We start from the raw sequence: 23,995 nt of genomic DNA on the forward strand, positions 1-23,995 counted from the left end.
CGGGCCCTCGCCCCTGCCTGTCCCCGGAGTCGCGCCGCAGCCGCCGCCCCCCAGTCAGAGGGGCTCGCTGCCGCTGAGCGCGGAGCGCAAACAGCCTCCCCCCGGCCGCGGCCGCGGCCTCCGCCGGCCGCCAGCTCCTCCGGGCGCGAGGCGGCGCCGCAGCGCGCGCAGCGGAAGGAGGAAGCGCGGGAGAGGCGGCCTGGCCGGGCCGGTCATGGCGCTGTCCGGCGAGCTGTGGGCCGAGCTGCCGGCCGAGAAGCGCATCTTCTGCTCCGTGCTGCTCTTCTCCTGGGCCGTCTACCTCTGGGAGGCCTTTCTGGCGCACCGGCAGGTCGGCGGCAGCGGGGGAAGGGGTTTCCTGGCGGGGCAGAGGAGCCGCCACGCCGGGCGCCGTGCTGGGGCGGGCCCGCGGCTCGCCCTCACGTGGCTGGCGGCGAGGGGCGGCGGGGCGGAGGCCGCGAGAGGAGCCGCGCGGCCAAGGCGGGCCGGGGCCGGGGCCGGGGCCGGGGCCGGGGCCGGCTCCGCGCTGGCGCCTCTCCGCGGAGCGCCCGGCTCTGCCCCAGTCAGGACAGTTGGCGCAGGCAGCGCTGGCTCGGACTAAGCCAGGGTGGGACTGGGGGGCGTTCTGTCAGCCCCTGCTTGCCTTCAGTCTGCTAGGTGAAATTTGACTTTCACGTATAAATTACAAGAATCGTGCAGGCACGGTGCGGGGCAAAGATCATTCAGTACGCTCGTTGGGCTGACCATCACGAAGCCCCAGGGTGGGGGGATTCAGGGGCGGCGAGCTGATAAAATCTGCAGTAGCGCAGTCCTGTCTCTCTCACTGCCGGATGTCATGGTCGCACCTGCCCTAGCTCTGGACTGTGTCAGAGTCCTTTGTGAACTGACTTGACTTGCTCATATGAAAGAAGACATTATCCTCTCCTTGTTTTTGCAGGATGATGGGGATACTTGCTGTCACCTCAGCAAGTTAAGTGGGTTCACAGAAGGATGTGACAGTGCTGGGGGGGGTCACACTGCCAGGAGAGGAAGAAGCAGTGTTGCCTATCCTTGGCAGCAGTGAGCAATTAGATCAGCTAAGCTCCCTGTGAGGCTGCAACCCGGTATTACTATGGGCAGCATCAGCTATTGGGGCTAGATAAGCACCTGCAAATGCAAGGAAGGCTTTTAACACAGGCTTTTTGAGAAGGCTCCTTGTAAAGAAGTCCACTTTTTCACTTGGTTGGTTGGTAGAGATGAAGCATAGCAAGATGCTCCATTCCAGTAAAGGGATTTTGAGGTGACAGAGCGGGTAGGAGCTTCAGGAAGAGAAGAAAGGATAAAGATAAGAACAGATAAAAATACTGAAACAAGATAGGGCAGTGAATGGAATAATGACTTTTAAACTTTTAAAATTAGAAAGTGGTGAGAAGTTCTCCAACTGAAAATGAAATAACCCCTCATTTATGCAGCTAAATTATAAATATATTTTTTCCTGTGAAGTTTCATGCTTCACAAGGGAGGATATGATCTTTAGTCTGGAACTTGACTTAGTCATAATCATAGCACAGTAAGTTATCTCCTGTGGGAAAAAAACTAATTTCTGTGCTCTTTATATAATAACTTCTTTTATTAGAAAGAAATTAATAAGTAAGCAACTCAGTTTCTGGTTGTAACATAATAATCTTGTTTCAGTTTTATATTTGCAATTTCATAGAAGCAAAGAATTTAGAAACATTTATTTACTTGTTGTGTGTTACTTTGTAACTTTCTGTGGGGGCCCATGGGTCCATGTTATGTGTTACTTGTTAATCATATTTCTCCCCTTAAAAATATTGGATGTGGACTTCTAAGTTTCTTTTCTTATTTTTCAGAGACGGGTGTATAGAACAACAACACATGTACCATGTGAATTAGGACAGATCATGGATTCAGAAACGTTTGAAAAATCTCGTCTATATCAGCTGGACAAGAGCACTTTCAGCTTTTGGTCAGGGCTGTATTCAGAGGTTGAGGGCACTGTAAGTACATGAGCTGCTACAGTATTCATATTATATTTTTCATACAGTTCACCTGTGAAATACTCAGTTTTTGATTTTTAATGATCCTATGCAGCTGCACTGCCAGCATTGTGGCATACTACATCAAACACTGTAATGTGGTAGGCTTAGGATTCTGTATTTCTTGTCTGTGCCTGTATTTGCCGTATAAAAGAAAGTTTTATTCAGATAGCGTGCTCGTGTCCAAATGGAAGATTTGGAACCCTTACTTTCTGGATTTGTTGCTTTTCTGCTCTGTTCCCAGCCTGCATGAATACACTGATAATCGCTAGTCTTATTTTAAAATATCTTGAAAACAAGATATATGAAAAGTTGACTCCCACAGCTGACCAAAGTTGAAGTTGATATGTGCAATAAGCATATGTAACCTCACGAAGTTCAATAAAGGGAAGTGCACGGTCCTGTCCCTGGAGAGGAATAACTCCAGGCACCAGTACAGGCTGCGGGGTGATGTGCTGGAAAGCAGCCCTGCAGAGAAGGATCTGGGAGTCCTGGGGGACAACAAGTTGACCCTGAGCCAGCAATGTGCCCTTGTGGCCAAGAAGGCCAATGGGATCCCAGCCTGCATTCGGAAGACCATTGCCAGCAGGTGGAGGGAGGTGATCCTGCCCCTCTCCTCAGCCCTGGTGAGGCCCCACCTGGAGTACTGTGTCCAGTTCTGGGCTCCCCAGTACAAGAGAGGCACGGAGCTCCTGGAGCCGAGTCCAGCGAAGGGCTACAAAGATGGTGAAGGGACTGGAGCATCTCTCGAGTAAGGAAAAGCTGAGGGAGCTGGGGCTGTTTAGTCTGGGGAAGAGAAGGCTGCGGGGGGGACCTTATCAGTGTGTTTAAATATCTGAGGAAAGCCCAAGAGGATGGGGCCAGACTCTTCTCAGTGGTATCCAGTGACAGGACGAGAGGCACAAACTGAAATGGAGGAAGTTCTGTCTGAACAGAAGGAAAAACTTATTTACTGTGAGGGTGACTGAGCACTGGGACAGGTTGCCCAGAGAGGTTGTGCAATATCCTTCTCTGGAAATATTCAAAAGCTGCCTGGACGTGGTCCTGGGCAGCGTGCTCTAGGTGACCCTGCTTGAGCAGGGGGGTTGGACTAGATGATCTCCACGAGGTTCCTTCGAATCGCAACTACTCTGTGATTCTGTGGTATGTAATGAAACGTAATGAAAATGTGTGAAATGAAATGTAGTGACACTGATGGACTATGTGTTGTTTCTTAAGTAGGTTCTGCAAATTCTGCAAATTCTTCTTTATAAGCATTTTATTGTACTACATACTAATGTGAGACCATGTCAAATACTCCAAAAATGCACAATAAAATGGAAGTAATAGTGAAATGCAGTGTCGTGTCACACTGTGCAGCTATAATGTATATTACATTTTTATAAATTAGTGGCACAGCTGACCTTTTATCGTTTCCACTGCTAAATAATTAAGCAGCATTATAATTATTTTAAGTGGTTAGAAATACAGACTTTTTCTGTGTTTGAAGGGATGCAGCTTCTTTCTTTTTAGGTGACATTTAACTAGAAGGTAGAAAGGAAAACCTGTGAGAACAGGAAAAGTATCAAAAGATGTTTCTTGAGTGTAAGAACAGTTATACTCTGCAGTAAAATTTCTATATAAGAAAAAATAGAACCATAGCTTAGAACAAGTATTTATATGTGCCATATACAAATAGTCTTAAGAGAAACCTTTTCTGACTTATTGCTGAAGTATATTGTTCATCAGTAGCACGACTAGGTGAAAAAGGAATCTTGAAATGCCTGGCACTGTAAAAATATAATTACTGAGTATAGTATGTTATTGCAGTGATGTCCTTAAGACAGCAAAAAGGTCAATTTTAAAAGACAATGAAAATATTAAAATAGTGTAAGTCATGTAATTATATGACAGAAAAGCAGTACTTAGGAATTGTGACCTGTCTTAATTCTTGCATTTTCTGATCTATGGGTTTTGTGCGTCCTAACCTGTATGTTGCGTTTTATTGCATTTCGTTTCTAAGTACATATTACGTGTACTTATAAACATGTACTGACACCTGTCATTACAACTTTTGTATTATCATTGTTGGGCTTTTTGGTATACTCAGTAGAACTGAGTAGAACTGTAGACAATTTCTGTGTGAAATTTGGAAAGACTCCATGTTTTTGACTGACTCTGGAGTCAGTATTTCATTGGAGAAATTACACTGTCCTACAGCAGTGGGTTAGTGGACAGGGTGGAATGATGCTACCTAGGAGGTGCCAGAAGTCAAAAAGTTCTGAAGGTTTATCTTGATTTCAAGAGCACTAGCCTGAACAGCCTCCCTCCTTGTTTTGAAGGAAAATACTATACTTGGAACGAGCCTCTTTTGCTATTGAATGTAGTGCCTGCTAAACAAAAAATGTTATCTGTGGCGCCTGTGCTTATCTTTATCCATCTTTACTATTGTGCCTTTGTAGGAAAAGCATAGCCTTTGTTTTGTCTCATGATCTCTCCTTTCTGTTCTATCCCTATTACTCTAGAGTAGATCCACAATGATTTTGGAAGCTGATGGAACAGTTAAAGAAATTACTTCATCTAGCTGTCCCCTACAGCTCAGCCACCAAACCCAGACTATGATAGTGCTTCCTAATCGGCTGTCAAAACCAGATTTTGAGTCGAGCATCTTAGCTTATGTGTTCCGGTATTTCAGCTGTGATGGTGATAAACAGCTAGGAGGAAGTTGCATCTGAAATGCTGCTGCAGTTTTCATACTTGTTGTGGCACTTTGTTTTTTGCCATCAGTGGCACTGATGGGCAAAAGCCAAGAAAAGAACATGGACTATGAGGTGGAAAGCCTCCAGCTATTTAATTAAGCAACGTCCTGAGTAAGGTGGTCTCAGAGTGTTCAGCTGAGATTCTGTGTTGTTTTGAGGCATGCCTTTCTGTTTCTCAGGACATAGCCTTATGTTACCAGATTCTGCCAGAGCTAAAGTAATATGGCCTCTACTTTCTGGGTTTACTGCTTCCTTAGTGTATAGACTGTATCCGTCCTTGGCTTTGGAAGCTGCCTGAACTTGAAAGAGGCTCTCTTGGTCAAACGTCATGGAATTGGATGATAGTTTCAGAACTTCTTGCTTTTTACAGTAGGAGTCATTAACCTAGTAGGTTAGCTGAAGAGGAGGCTGCATCAGGCAAAATTACTAGTGTTTTGCTTCTGCATTCAGTGATGTGGAGCTCTTTTTAACTAGTAAGTATTATCAACGTCATGCTAATAGCTGTCTTTGCCTCAGGGATTGGTACTTTCTGGGTTTTCCAAGCTTGCTTCAGTCATTTCCATCTCCTCACGATACTTAAAATGCACTGTAATAGATTATAAAAATAAGCCTTTTAAAAATAAAAAACTGATATTGTCTGTACAGTAAGACTACCTACTTGAAAACTGCTTGTGAATGATGCATCACTTGCTAAGAAAGTTAATGTGCAACATTTGAAAGTCAAGCTGTTTAACAAACACTACTTCCCCCTGCCTTAAGCTGTGGTTAACACTTGACTTCAGTAGCTCTCGGGCTCTGGTTTCACAAGCATTTCTTTGATGGCAGTCTATCTTAAATAGTCCACTCCTTATCCCATGTCAGCCTTTTTGGCAGGTGAGTAGGAGGCAGTGTGGGCAGGCACACATGGGAGAGCATGAAGCTTTCTTAAAATAGTTAAAGCAGGACTGATACTGAATATGAAATTATGGCCTTATTCTGAATGTCTGTCCCTCACTAGGAAACGTATGTGAGACTGCTCGAATGCAGTCAAGTTGCTGCATCTTGAATATCCCCAGTAAAGATGGGATGCTACAAACGTAGGGCAAATAAGTTTTGAGATCTTCTGAAAAATATGCCCTATGTCTGAACCAATATAGCAGCAGAGTCTACAGTAAATAAGTTTGGAGATCTGCTAATGTTTCCTAGGCAAAAAAAAAAAAAAAAAAAAAAACACCCTCTGACCTGATCTCTGTTTCTGTAAAGGGAAAATGAAACACTGCAAAATATTGCTGGTTTTCTTTATGCACTGCTGCAGGTGTAGGGGAGGGATTATGCAACTTTTCTAATTTGTCTTTATAAGGTACTTACCATTCTCATTGCATGAGATGCCAGATCTGTTTCATGTTGTCTCTGTGGTGTGTGTTTTGTTTTTAAGATGATTCTACTCTGTGGAGGAATTCCTTTTCTCTGGAATCTGTCTGGTCAAATCTCTGGTCATGCTGGATTTGGACCAGAATATGAGGTAACCAGTCTTTAAATATTAGTGAAACTGCTTCCTGAGCTACTCAGTTATAATTTTTATTTTTAAGTTTGCATTTACTTAAATCAGATTTTATCTATAGGTACAATATAGTAAAAATAACAGATATTTTATAGTGAGCACAGTGATTGGGTGAGTCTGAGGATAGATAAGTGTGTGACTTTTTAAATTAGTTTACTAATTAAATATAGCCTTGTGTGTTTGTCTCAAAGTTATTTGGCTAAAGTCAAATGAGGTGATGGGTGTGGGGATTTTTTTAATTTATTGGTTTGTTCTTAAAGTTTTTAAATCCTAGATGTGATCTTCCTAAAAAAAAGTTGAGGCTATTGCTATGTTGTCTTTGTGCTATGGATGCTTTCAGCTGCTTTTTCAATGGTGCCAATCTTCACAAACAAGAAAAAAAACTTTATGTATTTTAAATTTGGAAGAAAATCATATCTCTCTAGATAATGCTACTTCGGAGGGACTGCCCTCTCTTTTCCCCTCTGTCCACCCATCTAGTGTGTGTTTGGCCATTACTTCATCTGTCATAATACAGGTTTGAACATTCTTTCGGTATTAGTTAGGTCTTCCTGCCAAAATTGAGATTTTGATCAGAGTTTTGCTCCGGCCTTAAAGCTATCCAACAGAGGCTTCTGCTGACTTTGGACAAGGCTAGTAGTTTTATTCTGTAGTATCAAGGATTTTTATTACGAACTTGAGAGACTAGTGGAGTATCGGCTTATATTTTCTCCCTCCCCCACCCCCAGTGCCAATTACAGATGAATTCTGCTGCCATTAACAAAATGTTAAGTTGGAACATAGCAGTAGCCAAACTGGGTCAGACACCAAGACTTACCTAGTACTGTGCCATGACATTGACTGCTACTGCCAGCCCCTTCCAGCAAGAACGAGAGAATTGGCACTGTGAAGCTGGAGTCCTTGTAATTATTTTCTGTGGCCGGGTATTAAAGATCATAGGTGATGATTTTTCCATCTAGTTTTATACCAAGCCTCCTTTCCCACTCATTTTCATGAAGAAGTGGTCTACTCTAGATGAGAAGGAGAATTGAGGAAAGAATGAATTCTGTTCCAGAAGCGTTCTTATTTCCATGAGGATTTAATGGATCAAGCAAATCTGAACCTTGATAAATTAAAAGTTTACATTAAAATTTTGTATCCCTTCTGCAGGTATTTGTCTTCTCCCAAGAAAATAAGCATGTCTTCATCTGAGTGGCTCTATGTTGATAGATGTATGGCTAGCAGGACAAAATTCTTCAATAGTTGAAGTTCTTATTTGACTATTGGCAATTCATGTACAAAGAATACCCCTTTAGCCTGTGGACCTTGCAGGGTCTTCATAAAATATGCTGCTGCCCACTTCTGGTTCCAGAAGATATGTGAATCTCTAGATAGTTGCTGATTAATAAAGACTGAGTACAGCAGCATCAGGCAGAAGCTACACTTAAAAGTTGCAATGTATTCAACAAGATTTTTTTCAAGAAGAGTCTCATTTTTGGGGCAGCACAGAATTTAATTGAAGTGAAAGTGTTCTTCCTGGAGGAGCATTTATTAGTAAGAACATATACACTGTGTGCTTTTTCGTAAGATTCATGCTGCTTGTGGCATTTTTGATATGTTGGTACTTATTCCTGCTTGAATCAGTGAAGCCCTGGGCATGTTAATGCTATGACCCGAATTAGGTGGCGTGCACAGAAAATCTGCCTTTCTTGTCTAGGTTCTGTAATGGGGAAACAAAATCATCTGCTCAAAGGAGCTACCTGTCAACCGCCCTGTTCTTATAGCTGGAATATTATCAAATGTCTTCACTTGAGGTTAAGGAAGGGTTAGAAATGTATGAAGTGTCCCCTTACTTCATTGTTAGGTTGCACAAGTCCTGACAGATGTCATACCTGTCTGTGGCCTAAGTGAATAAAAAGGAGGTACATATCACTTCTTGTCTTGAAAATTTCCCTATACAAGCATAAAATCTACCTGGCAACAGTGTAATTAGTAGGGAGAGGATTTACTGGGGTGATGCCAGTTTTGTCTAAGCTGCTGTTAATACGTTACCTAACGAATGGCTTCCTGTGCAAAAAAGACCTTATTGTTTTGTTATCATAAGCTCATTTTTCTCCACTCCAAAAATTCTTCAAAATGTGGGGTAGGTGGCTTGTCAGATTTATAGCTATTGCTTTTTGGACAGTTAAACCTCTGTTTTATGTGGAAGTCATGGGTACATTAACAAGTTGTCTTTTTTAATCAAAGACATTTAAGTAGTTGTGACCTGTCTGATCTCTAGTTGCACCTTAAGAAACATAAAACTAGATGATATTTACTTTGTTCTAAAGACAAGAAATGTTGACCAAGGCTTAATACCCTGTAGAGATAACATATGAATATAGGTGAACATGTATTCTGTATGTTTAATGCATGCTAAGGACTGAAAGGACTATTTTTACAGTTTGGTTTAATCTACTGTTTAATATGATTTCAAAGTTTTCAAGTATCATGCAACAGCTCCTTTATAAGGACAGTATGCTATGGCTGAACTTAATAATTATTTTAAGAAAGAGTGTCCAAATAATGGAGCTTTTACGAACATAGGTTATTCCAGTGAACAGTAATCTAATCATTAACTAGAAGACTGAGAGGCGATCTCATCAACATGTGTAAGTATCTGAAGGGAGGGTGTCGCGAGGATGAGGCCAATCTCTTCTCCGTGGTGCCCAGCGACAGGACAAGAGGCAACGGGCAGAAACTGAACCACAGGAAGTTCCATCTGAACCTGAGGAAAAGCTTCTTGGCTGTGAGGGTGCCAGAGCACTGGGACAGGTTGCCCAGAGAGGTAGTGGAGCTTCCTTCCCTGGAGATATTCAAAACCCGTGTGGATGTGATCCTGGGCAATATGCTCTAGGTGACCCTGCTGGAGCAGGGAGGTTGGACTAAATGATCTCCAGAGGTCCCTTCCAACCTCAACCATTCTGTGATTACAAATGTGTTATTTTTGTGAATTTATCTAGCTTTAGCTTCTAGCTAGTTTCAATTAAACCACTGATATAAAACGCATTTTGACAACAGAAATATTAATGTCAGAACAGATCAGTAAAGTAAGTAAATCTCTTTTCTGTGTCTAGATTGTTCAGTCATTGGTATTCCTGCTTCTTGCAACGCTCTTCAGTGCAGTGACCGGTCTCCCATGGAGTTTATATAACACATTTGTCATAGAAGAGAAACATGGCTTCAATCAACAGGTATTGTTGATAACACGTGTACTGACCTAACATCTTCAGTAATTTCATAGGTTAGGTGGACTATTGTGTCCATAGCTGTACCAGAAGTCATTATTTTGGGGAATGGTTTAACTCTCTCTACATAAAAATAAAAGCAATGATATGTTAAGCCTTTGATTTTGATTTATTTTTTCCTCTGTCACACATAAGAACCAATAGATTGGGCTGCCACTCCTTTTTGTTTCATCTGAAAGCTTTCTGTTCTATTTGACAAACTTGCGGTGTCTAATTTATTTCAGCAGCTCTTCTGTGATTATTGCAAAAGTCCGGTGCCACATCAGAATGTCTCTTGAGTGAGGTCATACCTCTAAGCAGCTTCTTTAGCGAAGAGGAGTGTGTATTCTAGTGGTGGAACTGAGGACGTTTCATACCTCAGTCGTTCATTGTTGGATGGGCTATTCTTTGCGCTTTATATATCCTTTCGGAGAAGCCTGGATAAATGTTCAGATAGTGACAGCAAAACTACTGCTTGACAGGGGCACTTCTGACTTCTAGACACTGAATAGATGAAACAATACTGAGAAATTATTTTCCTTCTCATTTTGTTTCATTCATTGATCTGCATTGTGGAATCAGCCTTCACTAAATTAGAATATTCATCTTTTCATTTGCACTTCCTTTAGTTCCTTTATATTGTAATATTAGTGCTAGCTTTCTCAATTTCTGACACCTACTTCGTTTAATTTGTTTCATTATCAGTATCAGTTTTCCTAGAGAACAGATTTTCCTGTTGAGAGAGAAACCTCAGTCTAGGACATATCACCATTTCATATAGGCATTAGGCTTATTTTCTTCTTTTGGACCCAGCTAGTGTTGTCTACAGTGCTTTCTGTTGCAAGTCTGTTGGAACGTTTTGTTTACAGTGAAATGACATTTGGGTGGGAGTGCAGCACATGCGAGATCAAATTGTTTGACTCATTATTAAGAGCACTCTGGCATTTGCCAATTTCATTTTCCAGTTTCCAAAGAGGCAAGAGGACTGAGCTAGCTCTGAACAAGCTGAATTTGTCTCTAAACTCATTATATTCCTGGCAAAATGATAATTTGATGTTTCTTACTCCTGTTAAAAAACAAGTAAGAAAATAAGTAAGGAAAAAGGCTCTAAAAATGCAATGATCCAATTTCCAGCCCTTCTCAATCATCTTTGAAACAGAAGTGCACAGATCCTCACACATCCTAATTTTTTTTTTTTTTTTTTTGGTTCGCCTCAGTTATATGGTGGCACTCGCCACCTGAACACCATTCCCCCATACTCCCCCATGGAAACCCAGCGTTGAAAATTCTCACTACACCATTTTGCCATGACATCTTTGTGTATTCTCTGAAATTGCAAAGTTTGGAGTTATTTTTCTGATCTTTGAATACCGTGCCAATGGTGGCTGCTGTTACAGGCTTTGGGAACGTGGCCAGCAAATCTGAAGATTGTTCCAGTTAGTCATAAACCTTGAGCTTGTGACCAACTCAGAATTTTGTTTAGATTCCATTTAGCTGTCGGGTCTTAGGAAAACCTTGTTCTTCTAAAAACATGCATTTGTCTGATTTCTAACAGTCATTTCTTTTTCTCATACTAGCTAGCAAATACTCTTCTTTGAGTAATTATGCACGTTTGTATGCTAGGTGATTCTGAGTCATAGTGCTTTGCTTCTCTTCCCTTCTGCAGTCTTAACAGTGCACATGATGGCAGGCTAACCTCCTGCTCCCATCAAGGGAGGAAGGAATGTTTCCAGAGCATGAGTCAAGCATTCTTTTCTTCTGGCAGTGGTCAATATCTAACTAAAATACCTACTTCATGTATGTTGTTTGTTCTTTGTCTATTGCTATCTTCTGTAATTCTCAGCGTAAGGGCTGGCGAAGTCCTAATTCGTGTAATATGTTTATGGCCTGGCCTGGCCTGTACATCTTTTGAACATTCAGAAACCTTAAACATGTGTCAAAAGCTATCTTGGATTATTTCCCTGTGTGTCAATTCTGTGTACTAGTATTAGCTCTGCACCTTGATTTGTCTCTCCTGACTCAGTGAGGACTAAATTTCATCTTTGTGCCAGATCAACAAGCTCCACATGTCAAGGACACAAAAGTCCGAAGAATGCTGTCAGGACTCTTAAAGCATTAGAGAGGGACCAGACTAGCAGACCAGCTGGTGCTGCTCCCTGTCTCACTGCTAGAATGAACCTCTGTTTCCTGTTTTGAACTCCATCAGTGATTTTTCCTAGCACTGCACTAGCAGAAGCATACTATGTTTTTACTTTATCTTTTAGTATGTTCATCTACACAGCCTCCTAGTTCTATTTAGACTCCAGTAAGAGTCAGGTTATGTTGTCATTTAATGTTTCCTACATGGCTGGAAAGAGTTTGACTTGAATATCTGTGAACCCTTTAAGGTACCGGGTGAGCTCAGAGCTCTGATCAGGCCCTATGTCTGTGCACAGGAACTAGAGAGTCAGATATTGAACTAGCAGCTCAGGCTTCTTTAAGACTGTTTTGAGAGCCTGCAGAGGCCTTGCTCTGCGGAGGGTAAGGAAGATTGTGGGGATATCCTCTGAATATTTGCTCCTTGGAGCAGTCAGAACCTGGATGCTTGACTATTGTCAATGCAAGCACTGTGCCTTATCAACAGAGAAAAGGAAGACTTGACACTGAAGCTCCTGTGTGATATTAAGGGCTTGATTGAGCTATCTGCTCATTCTTTCTGGAGAGAAGGATATATGTCAAACACAATATAAGGGTTTGGGCCAGATCTTAGTAATGTAAAGAGCGCGTTTATATGGACTTGGAATCCCAGTGGATGAAAGAACAACAGCTATCAGGATGTGAAAAGGTTCTTCTGCCTTTTTTTGTAACCAGCTCTGCTTTTCTGTAGCACACATCAGCATTGCTACTTTGTGTTTTTTGATTTGTCTTATTTTGTTTCTGTGCATCTGATGAAGGGATCAGTTCATTAACCACTGTGACTCATTAACATTTACAGTGTAAATATCACTAATATCCTTTTCTTGCAGACACTGGGATTTTTTTTTAAGGATGCCATCAAGAAGTTTATTGTGACTCAGTGTATTCTGTTGCCGGTTACATCCCTCCTGCTTTACATTATTAAAATAGGGGGAGACTACTTCTTCATCTATGCCTGGCTCTTCACATTAGTTGTTTCCTTGGTGAGTAAGAGAATACATTTGTGTTGCTTCCAAATGGTAGCTTACTTGCAGGGTGCCGTGTGCTGAGCTTTAAAAAAAATAACAGAAAGAAAATCAGTGAAAAATCTAAATCTCCTTGGAATGTTAGGGTTTTCAGTCTTTAACAGTGTGTTTTATTTTCAATGTACTTATCCAGGAATAACAACTCATATTAAGTGTCCCCATTAATGAGATATCTTATATTTTATCTATTTAATACCAAACTGTCTTTATCAATTAAAAAATAAGCATTCAAAAAGCTTTATAATAGACCCTGGAAATACAATGGTATGTGGTGATAGGTTTTCTTTTTTTGTAAATATAGAAAGAGAACCAAGACAGACACAAGCAATTAAACAAGATAAGGCAGAATGTGCTTTGGTCAGTAATGTTTTCACTGGGATTGTCTTATAAGTAACCAAACATCAGTTCTCGGTTGCATTGCATTGTATCGAGACGAATAGCAATTTTCCATTTCTGGATCTGCTTATGTTGCTGCTTTTATATCCTGAATTGGTAACTGATATTTTTAGGGCTTATATTAGAAGAATCTTTTTGTATCCCTCACAAGGATTTGATGTGTTCCGTGGTTATTATGAGCTCTGAGGTCCATATTTTTCTTGTAGTTTAGCATAGTGCTATATTGTCCTCTTTTGCTCAATATACTAACTGTGGCACACCCAAGGAAGAAATTACAGAAGTACTGTTGTGTATATTCATTAGTTTTCAGACTAAAAAAATTAACACTTAATGTAATATAATGAAGCTTGCCATGTTGGCCTAATAGTAAAATCAGGTCAATCTCTAAATCCTACATCAAGTTAAACGTTTCTCATTGAACTGGAGTGAATCGTCAGGAAAATTTTTAGGAGTACCTGGACTGGAAACCATGATTGTTTTCTCTCTCAAACTCGTCTTTAATGAACAAAGTAGATGTTGCCTTTTTTCTTTTTTTTTTCCCCCTGCTTATAGATTCAGATCACTCCTATCTTCTTGGACTTCCTTCAATTTGTCAGCTTCCTTTCTAAAGTACAGGCATTGGCTGGCCACATACATCCAGTACTGTGATCATAAAACTGGGGTTTCAAGTAACGCAGGAAAATCTGATTTCCCACTTCTTATATGGCCAATAGCTGCTTTGATTTTCTCAGACATAGCAACATGCAAGAAATTGTGAGTCAGCTAGTTTAAATCATAACTGCAAAACCTTTTCATAATCATATTTTCTTGGGATACGTATATCGTTATCTGAAGGGTTACCTGTATTTATTGCTTCATAGATGCCTAACATGCAATTAAAGTAAATGTATGTGGATGAGTACATTTCTGTGTAGCCAAAAATCTCAGTGTAGTGCAGTTATCGGAGATGTGAGAGGAGGAGCCATTTTAAAGGGAGGTGGAGTGTTGCTGCTTAAAGAGCTAAGCACAGAACTGCCTGACTGTTTTATGTCAGTTTGTTTCTCAGGTCTTGTTCCTCACAAACCAGAATTTAAACCTTTTTTCCGCTAGTGCTTTTTTTGTGTGGTTGGTTGTTTTTTTTGTAGCCCTGCATACAGCTGGGAGAAGAATAAAACAGTAGGAATTTGAACAATCAGGAAAGCTGCTTCTGTCTCCTGGTTCAGTGGGCTCTGCTGCCCATTATGAAACACTTCTGAATTTTCCAGTATCTGTGAAGTGGGTGAGAGTAACAGTTTGTCACTGATAAAACCCACTGCTCTCCAGCTGTCATGGTGGCTTTGCTTTCCATGGTTGTTTGAGGAAATGTCCGAGCATAAGGTACTGTTTGCACTAATGGTGCTGAGGAATTATTGTAGGAGGAGTACCCCATCCTCTTCTCCTCTTCTCCCTATCTTGCTGTTGAATTACTGACTGTCACCAAACCAAGTAGTTGTCTTTGTAGATGGGATGGCCTTTGAAGAGCCTTGCTATAGAGCATGCTTAATACAGGAGTCTGTTTATAAGCTTCTTTTTTCTAAATTTGCTCTCTTCTTGCCCTCTTTTTGTACTTGCCCACGTTTCACTTCTAGTACTAAACACACATTTTTATGCCCTATTTTCAATATCTGTATGTATTTGCAGGTGCTTGTTACAATCTATGCAGACTACATTGCCCCTTTGTTTGATAAATTCATTCCGCTTCCTGAGGGAGAGCTCAAGCAAGAAATTGAAACAATGGCAAAGAGCATTGACTTCCCATTGACCAAGGTGTATGTGGTTGAAGGTGAGATTTTTGAATAAAAAGACTTTTTAATTTTGAGTCCTTGGTTTTTTAGCTGTAATTGTGGGTGCTGCAGAAGAGTTGCTTACGTTCTCCAGCTGTTGTAGTACTTGTCAAGGTACATGTGATTTTCCTTTTTTTTTTTTTTTTGCCTTGGGGTCGGAAAGGTGACGTTGAACATACAGCCTTAACTGAGCATTGTATTGGAAGCATTGTCTTGGCTCTGTTGAGCAGAAATACATAGCACAGTCAGAAATGAAAGCAGCTGTCCTAGATTCCAATTTTAGAACTTTAAACCAAAAAAATATTTTTACCTTTTCTAGTCTTTGTTCAGCATTAATTGCCTCAAACTCTTTAATGAAGCCATTAGAAAGTTATGAATGTTAAAGCTGCCTGCTCCTTCTTAGTGCTCATGTGGACCGTTTCTCATTGTGTGGCTGGATGGACCCAGCCCCTCTGCTTGGGAATGTAAGTTTTTTCATTATGAAGTACTGCATTTCCTCACACTTAGCTCATGGTACCTATTGTGGAATATGAAAGCTACTGTTTCACTTTTTCTCCACTTCTGTGTTCTTGGAGCACTCTCCTTTTTGACATTTCCACTGCTACTGATTTTGTTCCCTTCTGTACTTGATTTCAAGGACCTCTGCCTTCCCCCCCCCCCCCACTTTGTTTTTTGGTTAGTGCCACTTGGGAGGGTTTATTGCCTTGGTGAAAACAGTATGAGATGGAAAAAAGAGCTGAAATGCTAGAATTTTTTCCCTTAAGAGAAGCTAATGAAGACTTCAATCTGAAACCTGTGGCTTTCACTACTCTGGGCTGGCCAAATCCAGCCAGTGCTCTGCCTCGGTGCAGCCAAAAACTTCTAGTACTGATATACTTGGGGCCTAAGAAACTCCTCTTTCCTAGCAAAGTTGAAGCTCTTCAAAGCATGAGAGTCATTATAGAGGCTCGTCCAATAATTGAGTTTTTTATGTAACCATTGCTGGCTGTCTCCTAAGATGGACTTCTGTCATGAAGGTTAAAAGGCAGTACTGTAAGCCAATTGCTTGTGCTCTAGCACCTCTGTAGCGTATCATTGCATTGGCTTCTTCAACATTGCTGTATTAAGTGTCAGTTATTTGCAGTGAAGGGGGGCTTCCAAACCCCCATCTTCTGTCCTGGCATCCTTAAGAATGTTGAGCTAGCACCATTCCCTGCTGGCACAGAGGTATAATGTGGGAGCATCTCTTTGCCAGTGTTTTTCTGAATTCTGTCTTGGCTCTCTTCCCACTCCAAAACTGGCTCCTTAGCAACATGTGCAACAAAGTCCTTTAATCTCAGGTTTCATTTGATGAAAAGGTAGGTTACAAAGTTCATTCTCTGCAAACAACATTTCATTGGAGGATGAAGTTTTTTATGATAGATAGGTGGATTGGGACTTCACTATGCTGTGGCTGATTATCAGTTTTTCTCACTGAGAAGTGACTGGAAGCTGAGGCTTCCTACTCTGACCAGTCTCTTCCTCCATCAATCTATTTTGGTTTGGTGCCAAAGTTACCATGACCATAGAGCAGCATGCAATGAGTATTTTCTGCCTTAAGAAGTTGATGCAGCTCATACATTTACAGTGAAAGTTTGCCTTCAACTTGGAGTATCTTATCTTCTGCTGCCAAAAGCGGAGCTAGCTTCCATCTCTTCTCTTGTAGTCAGAGATTCTCTCAGTCCTGGTGTTGCAACAGTTCCTGTCATCTAGACAGCTTTTCTGATCCACTGAAACATGGACAGTTTCAGCTGGTCAAAAAAACTATCTAGATGAAAGTAGCTGTTAAAATTTGCCTATTTGCCCTAGCTCTGTATATCCGTTAGGAACTGTAATACAACATTTTTAAGAGTCTGCCTGAGATCTGTGCTCCATTTCCTCCTCTGCTCTCTCCTCATCTCCTCATCTGCCTCTGATTATAACACCTTCAGAAATTCATACGTTCAAAAAATTCTAAAATGAATCCATCAATTCCTTTGCAAGGAGGGCAGCACAATTTCTTTGCAGAGTGCTCTCTCCACTCTGAACCTGAAACTGCAGTAGTGCTTTTCTTTTGGATAGTAGTATATCTTTACTTGACTGTTCTTGTGCTTTTAGTAAACTGGATTGATCACCTGGGATTGTATGTTGCAGATGAAAAATCACTATTGGAGGTGGTAAATTAGATGATCTTTACCTAAGTCATTTTAAAATATATTTCGGGCCTGCAAGCCTATTTGCAGGGAGTTTGTCTACCATTCATGTGGGGTCTTTGAGAATTCTTTTGGAAGAATCTGCTCCAAGTAAGGCTGCATAGATAAGCTTCAGCGCACAGGATTGTTCTGACCGTGGTCTCTGACGTAAATCTTCCCCAATCAGGTTCTAAGCGTTCTTCTCATAGCAATGCTTACTTCTATGGATTCTTCAAGAATAAGCGGATAGTGCTGTTTGATACCCTCCTAGAAGATTATTCTGCATTGAACAAAGAGCCAGCAGAAGGAGCCAGCAGTGAGAATGAAGAGACAAAGTCTAAAACCAAAGTGAGTTCATCTTTGTTCTTCATTGAGTTATTTACATTAACTTTTTAGTGAGATTTTTTTGTGTGTTTTCTGCGTGTATTGTAAAGCTCCTGAATGAGATGCTGAAATACAAAATCTAATGATTTCATCACCAAAGAATCTCTGAGCTGATGATAAATGGAATTTCTGGGGCTGTGAGTGAATTGGTGCAAATAGTACCAAGGAGACTTTAGAAATCCACAGAGGCTTTAGTAAAACATTGATTTCTTCCATGTAACAAATAAGAATGGCTAAAATTGGTGGAATACTTTCTGAAGAGCTTGAAGGAGTAAATATGAGAAGAATGAATTGCCTCACGCAGTTCACGGCTACGCCAGCTTATAGATTGTTGTTCGCTCCGGCTTCTGTTTCTTGTGAACGCGCTGGTGGTAGAATTCTCTTCATCCATGGTTTGTGGTATAGCATACTGCAGTAGTAAATGATGGGAGGAAGGGATTTTGAGCTCACCCGCACTGAAAAACCCAGAAAGCATTCCCTGTAGTAATAATGAAAAGCACTTCCTCCATTCCAGCGGGTTCTTCAGCTACTTTCTCAATACGCGTGCCCACATACTTGCTTCTGACTTGCTAAGGGCTTTTGTACCTTTGAAGATACAGAAGTCCATCATCCCTTTGTTGCAGGGATGGGAGTATTGTTATTGTCATTCCTTTTTTAGTGAATGCAACTGTAGTACCTTGGAAGGCAAGGCTCTGTATTGAATGTTGAAGGAAGGAGGGGGAGGACTTTGCTAGGCTCTCAATTCTTCATTAAAAGTCTTTGGTTCTGAATGTCAGCTTGCATTGTAATGCCTTTTCTTGGGTAAAGAAAGAAAAAGATAAAAGGATGGTAGGAGACAGTTTAGAAGGCAAACCTTACAGCACTGTTCCAGGTCTGCACAAGCTTGTCTGCATAGATAGAAATGAAAGATCATCACCTCATGATAGAAAGATTATTTAACTTAAAAGTTTATTTTTTGTAAGTGACTTCTTGAGTCTCAGTTCATAACGGACAAGCCCTTTCAGAAGGCTCCATATGAAACTGTATGTTTATCTTTATGCTGCTGGTATAAGGGAAGAGCCGCCTCCTGATCTTGGGGCATTTAATAACTTAAGTGACATAAGGAAAATTAACAAGTAAGAAATTTGATCAATTGTGTTCAGTCATATCTGATATTAGTTTGGTTTTGTTACTCCCTCAGAATAAGAAACAAGGATGTAAAAACGAAGAAGTTCTGGCTGTACTTGGCCATGAATTGGGTCACTGGAAACTAGGTCACACTATCAAAAATATCATCATCAGCCAGGTAAGTTATGATAAATTGGTGGTTTTCCTAGAGCGTTCTGTAATTATTGTCCTTTCCAATTGTCCTACTTCCAGATTTGCAAGTGTATCTTGTGTAGATTGTGCTGTACACAGCAAATGCCCCTTCCGCAAGTACCCCTTAGTCCACTCCCCTCATCTGTTACTGGTCTCCGGCAGCAGAGCAGCAATTCCTTTACCACTGGTGTTCCACACCGAGTTCTTCTCTCTGCTCTCTGAATCTGGAGCAGGACTGATGTTTGCACATATCTAGCATTTATGATTCTTTTGTCTTGCACCAAACACTCTTGCATGCTGCAGCTCATCCCACTGTTCCCAGATCTTACGACTGAGAGTGCTCATACCTCTCAGTAAGAATAACAATCTAAGGCTTACTTCACTCTTACTACAGAGCATTCTCTCCTTTTTGGCATATATTTTGGGATTATTAATCATACACTGACTTCACATTTTCCTAGTAGCTCTTCTGCTACCTCTTTTGTACACAGTAAGTGTATTTGACATGTATGCTTGTATCCATCCACCTTTCCTGGATTCTTTCATGTGCACTTGTATATTGGGATGTGGCAAGGGGAGCAAATATGCTGCCATTTATCACCTGTGCAGGTACTACAGTGTGCTGCCCCAGAGCATGTATACTCTGCATGTACAGCAAATACTGTGTACAGTTCTGCTCTCCACATCTCAGGAAAGAGTTAGAGTTAGGTGGAGTTAGAGAAGATTAGAAATTAGTTAGAAGAAGGGCAGCTAAAATTATCAAGGGGATGGAGCAACTATTTTCTGAAGAGAGACCCCAAAAAAAAACCCGGCACTTCAATTTGGAGAGCAGAAGATTATAAGGGAATATGATTGACTCAGGAGGGCTTTTGTTTGGTTGGTTTTGTATAATTGCATTTTCATACCTTGTGCACTGGTAACTGGTAAACAACCTTATTGCAACCTTCTTGGTGCATGCCCAAAATGGGGATGAATATCGAAGCGCTCATTAGAGATCTGCTAACCTTGCATTTGAAGTAAAAAAGCCTAATGGTCTGTTTACTCATGCGTGGGCCTCTGGGCATAGCACAATACAAAGGAATTGCTGTGCCCAATACAAAGGAATTGCTGCTCAAACTGCTTCCACATCCTGACTTAAAATGCTTTGGTTTGCAAGGCTCAGCAATGTGTTGCTATTGCTACTTTCTGTTAATTTACTGTCATCAGTCTACCATATGCTTTGGTGTAGATTTATCTTGTTCCAGGTGACAGAATGCTGTTTTGTTTGTTTGTTTTTTTCTAAAGCTATTCACAAGTTTTTCACGCTGTAACATCACCATCAAGCTCCAGCTTAAGCTCCTCTCTAGTCTCTCTTTCCACACTAGCTTTCTCTTATCCACACAATTAAACACTTAAGTGAGGTCCTTATTACCTCCTGCCATGATTAATACAATTATATTCCAACTTCTGACATCCGTGTTGATCCCTACTAGTTAAAAAACAACTACTTTGATATTTTCCACTCTGCTAACTCATGTAACCTTTGTCTTTGGATCCATCTTCTAGTTACTGAGGTCTCACTGTAATAGGTAGATTTTTATCCTCACTTCAAAAAACATCCACAAATCTGTTTTCTACTTTTTCTGGTGGCTCTTTTCTGTCTCAGCTCTCCCTCTCTGCCTTTTTCTGTCTGTATGTTTCAATCAAACATTTTATCTTCCACATTACTCTGACTAAACAGCCACCTGAATAGACTGAAAACATACTTTCATCTTCTTGGTAAGATGTGATCTTGCCTCTGAAAAGCCAGCCAAGCGAAGTACTTGTACACAATGATGCATGGCTTAGATGGAAAAGTAGATTGCTTCCAGAAATAGAAGTACGGCACAGCAAACAGTACATAATGCTTCATAGAAGGATTTCTGACGCGTTTGGTTTGCTTTTAAACTTTTTAGAACATGTTTAATTCCAGGGAGATGGATTCTCCCCTCTGTTCCTTCCTCACTTATCTTGTCCTCCTGCCTTTTTATCTCCCTTCACTACTTTTTCTTTTTTTTAGCTCACTGATAGAAAATGAAAATAGTTACTTTATTGCATGCATACACAGAAAGGAGGTTAAAGGTGGCTGTTTGTTCCTCTTTGTATATTAATTCTAAAATAATCTCTCTTTTTTCAGTGGAGTTTCAGGGCAAATCCATAATGTGAACACTTAGGCCGTATTTTAGATTTATATGAAAAGCCCATCTTAACCAAGAATGTTGTTTCCTTTCTCTAGATGAATTCCTTCCTCTGCTTCTTCTTGTTTGCTGTGTTAATTGGTCGGAAAGAACTCTTTGCTGCATTTGGTTTCTATGAGACCCAGCCTACCCTGATAGGCTTGATGATTATTTTCCAGTTCATTTTTTCACCTTACAATGAGGTAAACTGTAACTTGTGGAATTGGTCTTTCAGCTTTAGGTGTTGAAGTATCATCCTATTTAAATAATGATTTTATTTGGCTATATTATTACTTTGGAGAAGAGTTTGAAGTTTCTAGGGGCTGTATCTGGTACATCTCAATGTAATAAGTAGGGTTAGTGTTCTGCCTCAGGTAAAACTCCCAGTTTCAGGTTTGACCTGGATTAGTCTTACTGAGATCATTCTACAGCCACAGCAATGTGTGGGATGGCGGGGAGGAAGACATTAAAATGCCTATTTACTGATGCAGTAAGGAAGTCACAGATGGCTGAATTTTTAAATAATTGTTAATATATTTCTCTCCGCAGGTTCTCTCCTTTTGCTTGACTGTATTAAGCCGACGATTTGAGTTTCAAGCAGATGCATTTGCCAAGGAACTTGGGAAGGCTAAAGACCTGTATTCTGCTTTGATCAAACTAAACAAAGATAATTTAGGATTCCCTGTTTCTGATTGGATCTTTTCAATGTGGCATTACTCCCATCCACCCCTTTTAGAAAGACTTCAGGCCTTGAAAGATGCAAAGCAAGAGTGACAGGAATCATTGTTGGTTCAGAGACAGTGCTTCCATCTCAGAAGCAAAGTTCAGAGCTGCTTTTAAAATTGCTTTTTAAAAGGATAATTCCAATTATATGCAGTGTTAACAGCACCACACTCTGGTCTGAGAATCCTGAAATAGATATTAAATTAAATGATATTATTTTATTTTAACAAAAACAAAACTGTGGGACTTAATTTAGAGAAAGTACTGTATATAGACTTTTTTTTTCCTTTGGCTTTTATCTTCACATTAAAGTATAGACTTTGAAGGAAGAAAAAAAATGTAGACTCCAAAGCGCACATTTCTTCTGTTTGCGTATGCCTTGAACATTGCTTTTGATTCTCTTCCCATTCTCAGCATTCTGCAAGTGAGCTGAACCTTCCCTTCCCAGTCTCAAACCTCATTCATAGCGAAGATGGTTTGAGTGACTGGGCTTCTCATGTGATAATACTTGTACTAGCCAATCACTGTATTTAAAACTTGAATGCAAGTACTGGCCTTTCTCTTGGATTCAGATTCATGTCTGTTTTAATTGAAAATGTTGTTTAATAAAACTGCTTTCTCTGAAATTGGGGAATAAGGTTGAATTTCAGCTAAGGAAATGTACCATGACTTCCTTGAAAATGAGCATTAGTCTGTATTCAGCAGCATTATAATAGGATTGGGCTCCACCTCTCCTCCGATGCTTCGGGAGGAGTGGAAGGAGGTTATGGAGAACCAAGAAAGGACCTGCATGTTAAAGAAAGTTGCTAATTCTCTGTTCTTCTCCATTTTGCCTATGAACAGAATGGTTAACAGCTTTTCCACACCTCAGTTCCTCTATTTCTGTCTTCTTTTGCACAAGTAGGTAGAGGCTCAGACTGTATCAGAGCAAACCATTCATTCTGAGGGCAGAGGGAGGTGTGGAAGCACTCTGCAACGGGCTCTTTAGTTAATATGGAGCCAAATGAAATACTAGTGTTGGAATACTTAGAAGGTATTCCCCATCATCTTTCTGATTTAAATAATCTGAGATAGTTTGTTGATATGTGATATAGGTTAGGGAAGGTCAGAGTGGGTAACTGGGGAGCAGCATATAATATGTGTCTGTTTTCTCAGACCTTTCTAATCAGAGATGGGATTAAATTTACTTTTGTTGGCATAAAGATAGAAGTTAAATGTAGGTTCATATGTGCCATACATATATGTGTCGGACCAGAATGAATGCAAGCATTTCATATACAAATCAGATTTGGTATCTGTGGTAAATTTTAGAAGTTCCGCTCAGCTCTATGCAAAGCGATAACAGAATCCAAGCAAATTCTGATCTTTTCAGGTGTCAAATATTCTCAGAGACTTCGTTAGCTTAAAATTGCTTTTCTGACTGCCTGAAATAGGGAAATATGCCTTACAAGGTGATGGGCACGATGATGTCTCAGGTGCAACAAGATGTAAGATGTTGCTGGAAACCCTTTGTATGCCTTATTCTGATTGTGTTTATATGCTAACAAATGTGAAGCTAAGCTACAGCCATGGGTTTAGGAGACAAGTTTACAGATATGGGAAGCCTATATTTGTTATCTTAATTGCATTTTATAAATGGCCCTTCAAAATAAAAGGATTAACTTGGACCTGTCAATTCAGAAAACTAAATAAATGTGCTAGGTCTTGAGTTGTGGAGGTATTGGTTGGTCTGAGCCTATGGAAAGCATGTTGAAAGCACTCTGAGAAAAGCATTTGTCTCAACTATTAATTAAAACTTAATTTAAAACTGAATTTTGTGGTTATTCTGAAATTTGGCAAAACAGAAACAAAAGGAGAGGAAAATGGGATAATGGAGGAAATGCCACTTAGTAGGGAAGCACTTCAGACTTGAAATATTTGCGCTAGTAGGTGAAGATAATGTTAAGGTAACTGGCTCCCTTTCCTTCTCTCTGTCGTTTATCTCTGAGGAGCTTCTCTCCTCAGTTCTTCCAGTTGAATTGGTCGTCTGACTTCTCTGAAGTTGAGGACCACAACGCTGGACTTCAGGAGAGCTAACTTTGGCCTCTTCAGGGACCTACTTTAGGGGAATCCCATGGGTTAAGGCCCTAGAAGGAAGGGGGATCCGAGAAAACTGGTTAATCTTCAAGGAGCACTTCCTCCAGGCTCAATATCGGTGCATCCCTCTGAGTAAGAAGTCGAGCAAAGCGGGCAGGAGACCTGCATG

At 40.6% G+C, this 23,995-nt stretch overlaps 1 protein-coding gene across 2 annotated transcripts; it reads left to right on the forward strand.

The window, feature by feature from the left end:
- Positions 1-141: 141 nt before the first annotated feature.
- On the forward strand, positions 142-23,562 carry ZMPSTE24 (zinc metallopeptidase STE24). Of its 2 annotated transcripts, XM_068917624.1 has the most exons (10): positions 148-331; positions 1,854-2,000; positions 6,192-6,278; positions 9,413-9,529; positions 12,568-12,720; positions 14,818-14,959; positions 17,337-17,497; positions 18,714-18,818; positions 21,087-21,230; positions 21,577-23,562. In XM_068917624.1, exons 1-10 carry the CDS (start codon positions 215-217, stop codon positions 21,799-21,801), a joined length of 1,398 nt encoding a protein of 465 aa, XP_068773725.1. In that variant the 5' UTR covers positions 148-214; the 3' UTR covers positions 21,802-23,562. The 2 variants fall into 2 exon arrangements, with proteins under 2 accessions (XP_068773726.1, XP_068773725.1); XM_068917625.1 differs by lacking the exon at positions 6,192-6,278 and having other exon boundaries at positions 142-331.
- Positions 23,563-23,995: the final 433 nt, after the last annotated feature.

Source organism: Struthio camelus, chromosome 23, assembly GCF_040807025.1.
Source record: "Struthio camelus isolate bStrCam1 chromosome 23, bStrCam1.hap1, whole genome shotgun sequence".
Classification (NCBI taxonomy): Eukaryota; Metazoa; Chordata; class Aves; order Struthioniformes; family Struthionidae; genus Struthio; species Struthio camelus.

Coding starts and splice junctions, on each gene's coding strand:
- ZMPSTE24 (XM_068917624.1), top strand. CDS start 215: ATGGCGCTGTCCGGCGAGCTGTGGGCCGAGCTGCCGGCCGAGAAGCGC. Junction 332..1,853: donor CCTTTCTGGCGCACCGGCAG/GTCGGCGGCAGC, acceptor CTTATTTTTCAG/AGACGGGTGTATAGAACAAC. Junction 17,498..18,713: donor AGACAAAGTCTAAAACCAAA/GTGAGTTCATCT, acceptor TTACTCCCTCAG/AATAAGAAACAAGGATGTAA.